The 14,598-nt window shown below is 38.0% G+C and overlaps 1 protein-coding gene across 1 annotated transcript in view; it reads right to left on the reverse strand.

The window, feature by feature from the left end:
* MTCL1 (microtubule crosslinking factor 1) overlaps positions 1-14,598 on the reverse strand; it is a 172,919-nt gene that overhangs the window by 66,555 nt on the left and 91,766 nt on the right. The window contains 1 exon segment of the mRNA XM_069099662.1: positions 6,035-6,094. Coding sequence (XP_068955763.1) covers positions 6,035-6,094 — 60 coding nt within the window.

The raw sequence follows: 14,598 nt of genomic DNA on the forward strand, positions 1-14,598 counted from the left end.
GTCTGGAAAGTTGATCTCTTGAGAATGCTGGCTTCATCAGTAAAATCAAAAGGCTCTGGAGCTATGTGACTTATTTTGCGCCCCTCTCCCCTGCTTTAATCTCATAAAATAAAATTTTCAGAGCTACAATTTTCACTCGATGTCAGCAGCAAGAAAAAAAAGAGTAAAGAGCCTTCTTGCTTTTCCTTGCAAAATACACACCATGTCCCAATTCTGGCATTTTCACTTGGTGTCCCCCTTGCCTAAAACTCTCTCCCTCCTCTTTTCCATCTACTGACATCTTTGACTTGCTTATAGTCCCAACTAAAATCCCACCATCTATAAGAAGTCTTTTTAGATCCACCTTAATGGATCTTCATGGTACCTTCCCTCTGATGAATCTTCAATTTGTCAATATGTCATATATGATATCTATCTATCTATCTATCTGTCTGTCTGTCTGTCTGTCTGTCTGTCTGTCTATTCATAATTGTTTGCATGTTGTCTCCTCCATTAGACTGTGAACTCCTGGGAGGCAAGGGATTGTCTTTTGCCTTTGTTTGTATTTCTTAGCATGTCTGGCATCATAGTAGGCACTTAATAAATGGTTTTTGTCTGACTGAAATGGCCAGTCTCCTCAAATTACTTCTATGTAGTCCAAAATGAAATACCTTAAAAGACCGTTTCAGCAACAAAGGCCTAAGTAGTGGGTTACCTCTATTTTGCTTGGCAAATCTACATCAGCCTTAGCGTGAAGTCCAACACTTATCAAGAAAGACCAAGGTAAATGATATTCTTTGAGCCATAGTCTCCTAGCATATGATCTATATCCTGGGGCGGGGGGCGGGGGAAGGGAGGAGGGAGCTGGAGCCCTCTGGAGAGGTGACTTAATTCCTTTAGGGAATTGGTATGACATGGAAGTAATCATCAAGTAACTAGTTAACTGGAGCCCAAATGGTCTTAGAAGAGTCAATAATATACTTCTATACATAAGGTCAATCAGGCTTAAGATTATTTTGCCATAAATTCTCTGTTAGGCACCAAAACATATATATCTCCTTCCTTCCTCTCCACCAACAAAACACATATCCAATAAACTGACTGCCCGTAGAAGAGAAGACTCAAGGAAAAGAATTCTAGACCAGCCTATAGAACTATGCTCCATTCAGAAAGCATACTGTGTTACTATTTTTATGTTCTCTCATGGCAGCACTGCAACCATCACCTTTTTTCATACACTTTTATATAACTTCCTCACCTCTTTGAAATGAGTTTGTTTTCTTTCTTGTCTTTCCTTTTTTTTTTTTTTTTCTGGAGGCGGAAGCAATATTCACTTAGAGCCAGCAAGACCTGAGTTAAAATTTTGTCTCAGATACTTATTAGCTAGATGACCCTAGGCAAGTCATTTAACCCCTTCTGGCCTTAGTTTCCTTGTCTGAAAAAAAGAGAAGGACTAGTCTTGTGATTTCATTGGTATAGAAAATTCCCAGGAGAAACGTCTCCCTCTTACCAATTCAAGGCAGCACCTTCTCTTCAATTTATAATCTTTAAAAATTGCCAGAGGGCACTGAGATTTATCCAGGATCACACAGACAGTATATGTCAAAGTCAAGATTTGAAGCCAGGGGCAGCTAGATGGCACAGTGAATAGAGCACCAGCCCTGGAGTCAGGAGGACCTGAGTTCAAATCCGGCCTCAGACATTTAACACACACACACTAGCCATGTGACCTTGGGCAAATCACTAACCCCAATTGCCCTACCTTTCCCCCTCCAAAAAGCATTAAAAAAAGGCCCAGAAAAAAAGACTTGAAGCCAGATCTTAATTCGCTTCAAGACCAGCTCTCTTTATCCTCTATGCCATATTGCATCATCTACAAAATGGGGAATTCTAAATAATAGCACTTATTTCACAGGGTTGCTGTGAAGACCAAATGAGTTAATATATGTAAAGTGCTTTGCAGGCCTTAAAGTACTGCATAAATGTTAGATATTTATTATTATTACTATGTTCTCCAAGGTAGATGTGAATGAATTTTAACTGTAGTAAAGTTCCTTATTCAGGCTTAGCATACCAAGTGTTAATTTTGTTAAGAAAAAAAAAATAAAGGAGTTTCTGTGACTGAAGAATAAACAGTTCCCAGAAAGTAACTTATTCAGAGGTAAAATATAATGTTATCGGTGCTTCTGGGAGAAGTGAAATTTTAAAATAAATCATATAGAATGGCTTAAATGACAACACCATTCAACACCTCATAAAAGCACAATGTTAAGTCACAATCCACTAGAGAAAATGCATTGCACTTTTAAAGAGTAAAATAGTATCAGAGCTTTCTGAAGTGGAACAAACAAAAACATGTGTTTATTTTCATTTTCTTAAAAATAGAACTGTGAGTAAACTGAATACCACAGACCATAATATATATTCCCAAATAAGGACTCTATTTTGCAGATGGAGTCAAGTCACAAGTTGAAGAGAAATAGAGTTAGAAGAGCTTTACATGCTTTTATAAATAAATTTAGAAGTCAGTTTTATCTGGCAGACAAATAAAGCATCGTGGCTGCACCACTGATGTCACAGTCAGTCACTGTCTGACTTTGGGCAAATCACTTAAATGGCCTCATATTCCATTTTCTCTACTTTATAAACAAGGACATTCATATTCTCATATATTTAAATATCTCATCTTCTAAGGATTCTCTCCTTATCACTTTAACCCAATATGATGTGGGAAGTCTGGGCAAAGGCAGAAGTCTCTAACTAGAAATGCATAATGGTACATGAGCAGAGTGGCACCATATCTTAGTTATACCACACCGTACACACTCTACAGGGTAGCAAGGGTAGGCCCTGGGATCATTACAAAGATGGACTCTAGGAGCCAAGATTAGGGGGTTTCACAGGGGACACAACCTGGGATAGGTTTCCTAACCATTTTCCTATTTCAAGGATTTGATCTCATTGGGGTAGTTATTCTTACCATTGATGCAAATAGACATCCTGTCCATACATTAGTCAATGGTTTGCTGCTAACCAAAAGAATTTAGCCCCTGAGATTTTAACCTCTGAATAAGTTACTTTCTGGGAACTGTTTATTCTTCAGTCACAATAACCCCCTCCAGTAATAAGCCTTTCTCTGAAGTTAATTAGGTTCATCCTCAGACAAAACAGGCCTATTGCTGGGTCCATAATAGAAAGCTTGTTTGTTGTTAACTTGGCAGGCTCTCCTTGAGCTTATACTTATACTCGAGCTTTTGAGAAATTAGGGCTACCTTCATACCACCTCACACACCTGAGGCATCAGAGCAGGCCTTTAGTCTTGACGATGCTTTTAGTCTAATGCTGTTCCCCCAAGATGGTGCAGAGGAGTAAGTGATGGAGAGGATATACTTAGGAATAATGATACACCATAGGGACCCTCTTTCTCAGCCCCAGATAACCCTAAAAAGCCCCAGGATTGCCTGAAGGCTGTACATATTGACTAGAAAGTCTTTAGGAGATCTTAAGCCAGGAGTCTTACCAAGCCAGGCTCATCCTAAAATTCAGGGACAAAATGAGTTCTGCATTTGCCCCCAGAGTTCTGAATCTCTTTGGAAGTTAAAGATCAATTGAACCTCCCGCAAGCAAATTCTAACTCTTAGGCCAGGGGTTCCTAACCTTTTCTGTCTTGGACGCCACTGGCAATTTGGTGAAACCTGTGTACCACTTTCTCAGAATAATGTTTTTAAATATATAAAGTAAAATATACAGAATCACCAATTATCTTGAAATTCATGTATAATAATAAAACAAGTTCACCAACTCCAGGTTATGAACTCCTGCCTTACGACAACCATAGCAGCATTCTGCCCTTGGGACCCTTCCTTCACTTATGGTCCCCCAGTGACTGCTCACCAGATCAATCCTCCTAAACCTGCATTGGATTAAATCTACATCTTTAAATTTAACTAGAGGGGGTAGGGAGAGAGGAGGGGCTTTTTGTAAAGGATACCAAGGGACCTCAGCTTTCATCCTATTTGATGACTGATTAAATGTCTTCTGTTTTTTGCTCCTTAAACAAGGGTTTTCTAAAAACATTAGGCATGTTAGTTCAAGAGAGAGGCATGTCAGTAAGTCTTTTACAGACCCCATGCATTCTGTGTAGCTGAAAGGCATCCCTTAGAGCCAACTTTTTTTCTTTTATTACCAGGTTCAGTAAATCTGCCAGGTGTGATGGCAGAAAGGGAGGGCCCATGAATTTCATTACAGTCAATGTGTTAGGAAAAGGGAGACCTACAGGAGTCCATAGTCATCCTGCTCAGAATGGAGGAGGAGGAGACTGCCGGACAGATATTCATTCAATAGGGGAGGGCAGGCATGAATCAAAACCTCAGTAAGAGGCAGCAGGTGGTCTGGATACCCATCTTATCTTGTAATGGAGAGCTTTCCCAAACTCTGCCAGACTCTGGGGGAAGGGTCTCTAGTCATTCCCAGGTGCCCCAAGCTTCAGAACGCCAGGCTCAGGTTTCAGGAGCTCATCAGATATGCTTCAGGAATGCAGTCTGAAGGCAGAAGGCCCAATCAAAGTTTGCATATGGAACTATTCCTTTTACAGGCAGAAAAATGCAGGCATGGCATGGAGGGTAATACACACACAGGACCACCACCATCACCACCACACCACGGCCACCAACTGAAAAGGGTCTTGCCAAGCAACAACAATATATAAATCGATGTATATATTATTTGGCTTGCAAGTCTGATGGCATGGCACCACCTACCAGCACCCCAAGCAGCACTGACTGCTCACACTCCTACCTTGCGCCGGGGAACCAGCTTCTTTTGCGCTTTGGCTCCTGCCCTGCAGTTCCCAAGACGTTCCATTCCTCCGGTCTGCTGAACAGAAACTCCTTTTCTCAATAATACTGTCAGGTGGAGCATAGCTAAAAACATCCCCCTTCCATTGCTTTGGAGCCCTCCAGAGCAGCGACACATCTTTTCTTTCTCTCCTCCATTAGGAGGTGAATGAAAAGTTCGACTCCGTCTAGTTCATAATGGGCTGTAATTACCCTTTAAGGACCAAACTCTTTCCTCACAAAGAATCACTAAGTAGAAAATGTGTTCCTAGCCCATGAATATTTAAGTCCCAGCAGCAGGGCTACAGCTAAATTCTAATTTAACAATTATCCCTAGCTGTACAACCAGGTTTTCTGGGGGCAGAGGGCGTATAAAATTTTTCAAATCTGCCACATTCCTGTTGTTCTGCCAGGCTTTGGGGCTGCTGAAATAACACACTGGGGATAAGTAGTTTGGAGAATGAGGAAATCAGAGAAAAGAGGTGCCAGGGGTATCAAAGGCTGGGGGTGGACAATCAACCTCACATGAAATTATGATATCTCTCTAATTACTACTGGTTCTTTAAGTTCTGTGGGTTGATATCTCAGTAACACTTTTGTTCTACCAACCACCCAACAGGAATGGAAACCCCCTCAGAGGAAAAAGAAAGAAAAGAATTCAGCAAAACAATCAGAAAGATTTGTTTAACTAAGACCATATCCACATATGGCAGACTGAGATCACAATCATTCTGTTTCCTTAATTTACTGAACTGTTAATCAACAATGTAATTCACAGGGCACCTTCTATGCTAGAATATGCCCAAGACAGTGTTTCACAATTGCCCATAAAGCTATGGGAGATGTTGATAGATTATGTGAAGTACTTTTGGTGCCAAAATACTTGTTAACCAAAGGAACAATAACCAAAGCCTGAACACTAATTTCAGTCCTTCCAGGCCTTGTGCTACAATTCAATGATATTTAGTTGCAAAATAGTATTTTTGCTTTCACGAATAAAATCACTGGCTTATTATAGCCATAAAAGAAAACAAAAGAGATGGTGTCCATGGTTTGGAAAGAAAATTTTCAACTTGTAGGGTACCTTGAACGAGTCAAAAACCTTCAAAAGGACAAATGATAGGTTTTGTTTAAATTTTTTGATAGCTGACACTTCTAAAGAAGATTTGAAATGAAAGGATTTCCTCATTCAAATTAGCGAAAATATAGCATTTTCTTACCTGGTTTAATGTTTTCTTTTCTTTGTGCATTTCCCTGCTGCCTCTTCTCTTCAGGGTACTCTGAAAGAAACATAAGTGATATTGTCTTACTAACAAATAACACATCCAAATCCAGGATCATAGGCTTAAGGTATAAATTATATTATTGCTATTAAGCTAATGTACTGAAAGTACGTGATTCAACAAACATTTATTAAACCTCTACTTTGTACCAGGCATGATACTAAGTGCTCTGGATATAGGGATAAAAATGAAAATGACCCTGTCCTCAAACTGCTTACAATCTTTTGGAGGAAAAACACAGCATGTATACAGATAAGCAAATACAAAATACTGTAATTTCAAGAGGGAAGGAGCACAAACAGGTAGGGAGATATGGAAAGGTCTCCTGTAGGCCATAGCACCTATACTGTTAGAAATGTTATTTTTTTCTTCTCTGAAAATTAAAAAAAACACTTTAAAGTATTTCTTAAAAGTGATGGAATCTCTTCTATGATAATACAAAGACTTCAAAATTCTTTTGTATTGAGAGAATTTCCAAAAGAAAAGAGAAAATTATATACCGCCAACCCTCAATCTTCCACATTAATGAAGAGAAATGAGACACAGGTAATCAAACTAGCACTATCCAGTCATCCCTCACTTAAATCCAATCCACATGCAAGTCAGTGGCATCACCTTCCTGATGCCTTCGTTCTCTTTGATAAAGGACAAACAACAACAGCTATTAATAATAATAATGATAAGTGTTGATCTTAAGACGTGCATTGCCATATTTTGGCAGCTGGTTTGCTTTCCTAATCAGATTTTTCTTCAGCTATTACTTAAACTAGATGATAATCCCTGAGGCCTGTCATTTCCCTAAAGAGGGGGAATACTCCCTCATAAAGCAGAACCTACATAAAAGTGATTGAGTGTTGACTGGTTCATACCAAACCATATATTTCATGACAGGAGCTGGTAGAGAGCAATTGAGTTCCAATTCCAATGGAATTCCACTCAACAAACATTTATAAGCACCTACTATGTGCAAGGTGATCTAAGTTAAGTATTCCTGTGCATAGGATCATTAAGTCCTGAGCTAGAAAGAACCTTAAAAACCATTGGATCCAATCCCTAGATTTTATTGATGAGGAAACAGAGCCCCCCCCCCCAGACTCAAGTGACTTGCCCAAGGTCACCCAGGCAGTGTCAGAAGCGGAATTTTGAAATCAGTTCCTCTGAATTCAGAACAAGTACCTTTCCCATTGCATCCTGCTGCTGCACTCAGTCAGCAAACTTGTCTTTAATGCCATTGACCTGAACTTTTGACAAGGTTTTCCTGTCTCTTTGGTACCCTTCTCCAGCTTTGAGATGGGCCTTCTTGATGTTTCCCCTTTCCACCCTTCCTTTATACCCATTAAAACCTACTATTAGGAAAGAACTGAGAATGAATTTAAGTCAATATTACTTCTCTTAAAGACATTTCCTCCAAAATCCTCTAATTGTGACATGAAAGGCTTTGTTCTTTCTTTCATGATTTCAAACATCAGCAGTGTGGGAAATTACAACAAATAGGTCACCTATTCTATGTATCCTTAAGGATAATCATAGTTCAATACTTAGGAAAGAAACTAGTTGGGAAAAAATAACTATGGGTAAAGGGACTAAGGAGAACATCATTACCGGCTGGAGTTGGCAATCAACCACACACGAAATTATGTTGGAGAACCACCTGTAGGGAAGCAATTTCAACCCAAACCTGAAAAATGATGGTGCTGTTTGGAGAGCTAGTTGGAAACTGTACCAGAGGACTGAGAGAAAGCTCCCACACAGTTCTATGTTCTTAAGAATAAAAGTACATTCCACCAATTGCCCAACTATCACAATAGTTGAGTGAGACTCAGCCAGGGGTGTCCTGGTGACAGCTTGATTGAAGTAGGTTAAATTTTCAATGTGAGCATTTACACCTGGGAGATTGGCAAATGCAACAATTCAGGCTTGATTTATTGTCTCGTTGACTCTCTAGACTTTAGGAAGTGATGGAGAAGGGGTTAATAAGATAGATTAAACTTAAAAGTATATTAGGGGGCACAGTGGAAAGAGCCCCGGTCCTGGAGTTAGGAGGACCTGAGTTCAAATTTGACCTCAGACACTTATAAGCTGTGTGACCCTGGGCAAGTCCCTTAACCCTGATTGCCTTCTCTTCTCTCTCTCCCCCCCAAAAAGTCTATCCGGCGTACATTTTTTTCCATAGGCAGTTAAATCACTCTCAACTCATAATTTCCTCACAACAGGACACTTTTTACCTCTGAATTTAAGGGGATGCTCTGATTCTGTGCAAATCTATTTTGGACATGAGTCAGAGAAATGTTGGGACTTCATATTTGATGAAAAAATAGGGAAATTTTCACAAATGTATTTATTGGCCTCAAAATTATATGGGAAGTGGGTATTAACTGCTCTCAAACCTAAGGCTTGAGGTAGTTGGCTGTGTTAGTTAGCTCAGGAAGATTAGTAGGCCAATCAACTTTTGCCAAATATGAAAATAGTGGGGTCAGGGTTTAGGAGAGGGCTTCTGCAAATTATGTATTATTCCTGGCTGCAATGAAAAAAAGACATTTTGCTGACCCTAAATAACAACCTGTACTCATCTAAGAAGTCCTCTAAACTCTGGGGATACAGGACAGAGGTACTGGATAATAAGGCTATGATTGCCAGGTGCCCTGCTGGTCTCCAGGTCTCTTGGCATATGGCTGAATGACCAAATGCTAGGAAGTTCTGGTGTCCCCTGCAGGACAGCAGATTGTCATTGTACCACAAGCTTGGGTTGAAAGCAGGTGCATCCTTAGCTCATCTACTAAGAACTATTTACAATAACTGAGTAGAACATGCTGTGTTTCTGCTGCCCTGTAGTTCTGAGTATGAGCCAACCTGGGTGACTGTTATTCATGTCAATGCTACTTAGTCCCTTGGGTGAACTGGGAAGTCATGATCAAACTAAGGCCCTTAAAGAAATAGTATTCATATAACATATTGAGTGAAATGATCCACAAGATAGGTGGATTTTCTGGCTAATTAAATCTACTCTAGTTACTTTAAGTCAATCACTGACCAAAGATTGTGGATTCCTATGAGAGGGAAGACCCCTAACAAAATACCAAGTTCAGTAATTCTTAAAACTTTATAATCTTAAATTAGAAATAGCTTCCAGTGCTCCTTATGTCATTAAAAAATCATCTTTCCTATTGAAGACAAACTAAGATAAGGAAAACATTGCAATTTTTCTTGGACTAGTATGATTGCCTCTTGACTGGTCTCACTAGCATGGCAGTGCTCTCTCCTTCCTCAAATTACCTTGTACTTATATTTCTTTGGAAATGTCTCCTTGGTATAGTGATTTAGATTTAGTGTTGGAAGAACTCTTTCCTCAATTTATGTAGAAAGTGAAAAAATTCAGAAAGGTCAGATAACTTGCCTAAGGTCACACAAATAAGGGAAGTTCCTTGCAATCAGAGACTTTTTCCCCCTTCTGTCTTCATATCCCTACTGCCTTGCACAAAGCCTGTGCTAAATAAATCCTTGTCGAATTCAATTTTAAATCCATATGAGGTCTCTTCTGAGAATGAACATAATTAAATAAAACAGGTAACTAGGTGATTGCTAAAACCTTCCTGTGTCTTCATAGCATTTGCTGCCTGTCTCCATAGCAAGTTAGTATGCTGCCCCTAAAAACTGTCACAAAAACTGACAAGCTGCTGAAGAGCGTTTCAGGTTCCTCACTCAAAATTCAGGCTTAAAATAGAAGGCAAATAGCCACAGGTTGGGAAATGTTAAGTCATAAGTAAATGTGTGGGGGGAATAGGGCTTTGATAGAGGTGGATAATTTTAAAGTTTTTTTTAATAGATGTTCTCTCCCCCCAAATTCCTCTTTCTGTAGCCTATTTATAGAACATAATCATAAACCCTGACTTGAAAAATTAAGATACACATCTCCTTCACTTTTATTATCCCGGGGGTTCTTAACCTTGGTGTGTCATGGACCTTTTGGGCAGCCTGGTGAAAAAGCCCTCTTCTCAGAATACAAAGATTAATGAAAATTAAAAGGTATTTTTTTTTCTAATCCAAGTTCACTGACTTTCTGAAATATATTCCTAGATACATTGGGAGTCCTTGGATTCAAGGTTAAGAACTTTGACTCTAACTAAAATTCTCATTACAATTTCATTGGATTGAGAAGATGATTCCTATATTAGTTTTATCTTTAGAATCAATCTTTCTCCCCCCCCCCAAAAAAAAGAAATAAAATAAAGGGGCAGCTAGGTGGTGCAGTGAATAGAGAGCACCAGCTCTGGAGTCAGGAAGACCTAAGTTCAAATCTGATCTCAGACCCCAGATATAAAAATGCTAGTATTAGAACTAAGAGAAAGAAATTAAAGACATAAATATAGGTAAAGAAGAGAAAGAAAACTATCAGTCTTTGATGATGGTTTATACTTAGAAAATCAGAAAAGATATTGAGAACATTAATAGCTTCAGCAAGATGGCAGGCTTCAAAATGAACCCAGAAAAATCAATAACATTTCTACATAATAGTAAACAAATCCAAGAGGCAATAATATAAAGGGAAAGAACATTCAAAACTACAAAATGCATAAAAAAATTTGGGTATCAATCTACCAAAACATACCAACTATATAGATTCAAATACAAAGTATTCCTTAAAGAAATAAAAAATGAGCTGAAAGAACACTCAGTGTTTCATAGTGGCTATGCCAATATAATAAAAAATTATAACACTGGGGCGGCCAGGTAGCACAGCAAGTAAGAACACCGGCTCCAGTGTTGAGAAGACCTGGAGATCGAATCCCGGGCTCAGACACTTAGCACCCACCCAGAAACACCTGGCCATGTAACCTTGAGCAAGTTACTTAACCCCAATTGCTTAGGGGCGGCCAGGTGGCTCAGCGAGTAAGAGTACTGGCTCCAGTGTTGGGGCGACCTGGAGATTGAATCGCGGGCTCAGACACTCAGCACCACACCCAGATTAACTGGCCGTGTAACCTTGAGCAAGTTACTTAACCCCCATTGCTTAAAAAAAAAAATACTAAAAAAAAAAAATTAAGATAAATTATAACACTACCAATATTAATTTACAATCAAATTATCAAAGAGATACTTTACAAAACTTGAAAGAATTATAACAAAATTCATCTGGAGAAACAGAAGATGTAAAATATCAAGGGAAATAAAGAAAGGAGGTGAAATGAAGGAGAAATAGCACTTCCACACCTAAAATTATATTATAAAGCAGCACTCATCAAAACCATTTGATATTGGTTAAAAAAAGAAAGGTAGACCAATGGAATAAAGTAGATAAGGGTGAATCAGGAAAAAATGGAACTCAATAACTCAATGTTTGATAAACCCCAAAACAGAAATTACTTAGGAAAGAATTCCCTATTTGAAAAGAAAACTGCTAAGAAAACTAAAGTTAGGTGACTTGTTCAGGGTTACACTGCCAGGCAACATCTGAGGCTGGATTTACATTCAGGTCTTCCTGACTCCAGGTTCAGCACATTATGCATTTCTAGCTAGATACCCATAAGTTAAGATAGGAAGTAAAATGGAGGGGACAAAAATCTTTGTCAAAAAGGGGTTTAATACAAGTTGTGGTATATGAATGTAACGGAATACTATTGTGTTATAAGAAATGAGGAGCAGACGGACTTCATAATAACCTGGAGAGACTTATATAAACTGCTGCTGAGTAAGAGGAGCAGAACCAGGAGAGCATTATACACAATTACAGACACATCATTTCTGAGATGACTGACTTCGATAGACTGGGCTCCTCTTAGCAATGCAAGGTTATAAGACAACTCCAAAGGGCTCATGGTGGAAAAGGCTATCCTCATCCAGAGAAAGATTTATGGAGTCTGAATACAGATTGAAGCAAACTACTTGTTCTCTCTCTTGTTTTATTTTGTTCCTTTTCATTGTTTACTCCATTGGTTATGATCCTTCTTTACAACTTGACTAATGTTTAATGTGAAGGTATTTTAGAACCTATATTGAATTGCATGCCACCATAGGGGAGGAAAATGGAGAGGAGAAAATTTGTAACTCAAAAGCTTGTGGAACTGAATGTTGTAAACTAAAAAATAACATTTTTTTAAAAGAAAGGGGTTCACAGAGACAAATGACAGAAATAAATAAGACCAAAAGCCATTTCCTAATACATAAGTGGTCAAAAGATTGAACAGTTTAAAAAAAATGCAAATTTAACAACCATATGAAAAAATTCTTCAAATCACTAATAATAAGAGAACCCTGAGGTTCCACTTCACACCCTGCAAATTGGAAATGAAGACACAAAATAGGAGTAATCAATATTATAGGATTTATGGGGGGAAATAGGCATACTATTGCATTGTTTGTGGAGCTGTGAATTAGCACAATTATTTGGGAAAGCAATTTGGAATTATGTAAATAAAATGCCTAAAATGTCCATACCATTTGACTCAGAAATTCCACTACTAGGCTCAGACCTCAGGATATTGATAAGAATCATTGATAAGAAGAAAGTCCTCATAGATATCAGAATACTTATAGCATCACTTTTTGTGATAGCAAAGAATTAGAAATAAAGCAGAAGTCCATTGACTAGAAAATGGCTAAAGAAATTATAGTACATGAATATACTATGACTATATGGTATTAAAATACTACACAATATTACTATTATGTACAAAATGATGAATATGATAAACACAGAGAAGCATGGGAAGATTCACATGATCTGATGCAGAAGGAAGTAAACGAGGCCAAGAAACAACAAATGCAATGATCACAACAATGGATATGGGAAGAATAACTACAAAATAATAAAAGTGAATGTTGCAAAATTACAAAAACCATGCATGGTTCCAAAAAATAAATGAGAAGACACATCCACCCTACTCCTTTGTAGAGGTGAGAATTTTTTTTTCTCTTATTTTTTCTTGTTCAGTCATTTTCAGTTATGCCTAACTCCTCGTGATCCCATTTGGGTTTTTCATGGCAAAGATACAGGAGTGGTTTGCCATTTCCTTTTCCAATTCATTTTACAGATGAGGAAACTGAGGCAAACAGGGTTCAGTGAGTTACCCAGGGTCACACAGTCAGTAAGTGTCTAAGGCCAGATTTGATTTCAGGACTTCCTGATTCTAGGCCCTGCACTCTATCCACAGCTCTACCTTAATTGCTACATGAAATAGCACTATTTTTAGTGATATAAAAACTAAGAGATAGAAGTAGAATTTTATTTTTAAAAAGTTTTAAAAGAAAATAAAACAACTTTGAAGGATTAAGAACTCTAAACAATACAATGATTAACCTTGATTCCGGACCACTGATGAAGCACGCTGCTCACCTGACAGAGGGGTATGGACTTGAGATTTAGAATAAGACTTAAATTTTCATATCCAAGTTATATAGGAATATATTTTTGCTTGACTATGAATATTTGTTACAAATTGCTATATTTGTCTTTTCTTTTTTTTTCAACAGAAGGAATGGAGAAAGCAAGGGGAGATAGGGATAGGAAGAGAAAAAAAGGAAGAAAGAAAGGAAAGAAGGAAGAGAGGAAATGGAGGGGGAAAATAGAAGGAAAGATGGAAGGAAGGAAGAAGAAACAAAAGTTAAAGGAAAATAATGAAAGGCATTGAGGCATCTTTTTAAAAAAATTTCAGAGAAGAGATCAGAAAGTAGGCTGAAAAGAAATATAAACAGGCAAAACTGATCTGAAAGCTAAAAGTTGAATTCATTATAAACTTAAAAGGGAAAGCAAGTGGTATGCAATGGAGATGTGTAGTTTCAGATAAATTCTACTATGTATATGAAAATGTCCATTTTATTTGGTATTTAGGTTAAGAATAAAAATATTTTTTTAATAAAAAGATCCATGGTGGTCATAAATAAGACCACAACACATTATCACTGATAACTTGTGCAAGAGAATTGGCATAAATTACATTATTGAGGGTAGAAGTGACTGAAAAAAGTAGGAATGTACTATATTGGGGATTCCAGCTTCCCAGCCTAAATTTTCACAAAAGATCATATCATAAGCAGATAATAAAAATGGCATAAAAGAGATAACAGATGGTCAGCCTCAGTGATACACTGCCATCTCTGATATACTAAAAGGAGAGCAAGGCTTCTGGGGTATCTGAATGAAAGATTTATGGGCAGATATATATAGGAGTCAGAGGATAAGGAGCTGTAGTGATGCTGGGATCTGTATCAATGGGAGGCAGAGTCACAAAGATGAAATAATTTATCCATCAAAGTACCCAGAATTTGAGCTCTGCTTTCCACTTACAAAGAATTGCGAACCTACCAAATGATGTAATTGAAGTGAAAATCCTCTGGGGTGGGAGTAGAGGAAGACCCAGCTGCATAATGTAAGGTTTCATAACAACAACAATCCTCTTTTCAGGGGAAATTAATGTAGTCCATTTTATTTTTTACCAGTTCATCCACCAAACACAAATTTAAAAATACTTGGGAACAGAATCCTTTTAAAGTAGACTTTAAAAACA

The sequence above is a fragment of the Petaurus breviceps genome, unplaced genomic scaffold (assembly GCF_028583685.1).
Source record: "Petaurus breviceps papuanus isolate PSGF00001 unplaced genomic scaffold, PetGlider_PUasm1.0 38, whole genome shotgun sequence".
In the NCBI taxonomy this organism is placed as follows: Eukaryota; Metazoa; Chordata; class Mammalia; order Diprotodontia; family Petauridae; genus Petaurus; species Petaurus breviceps.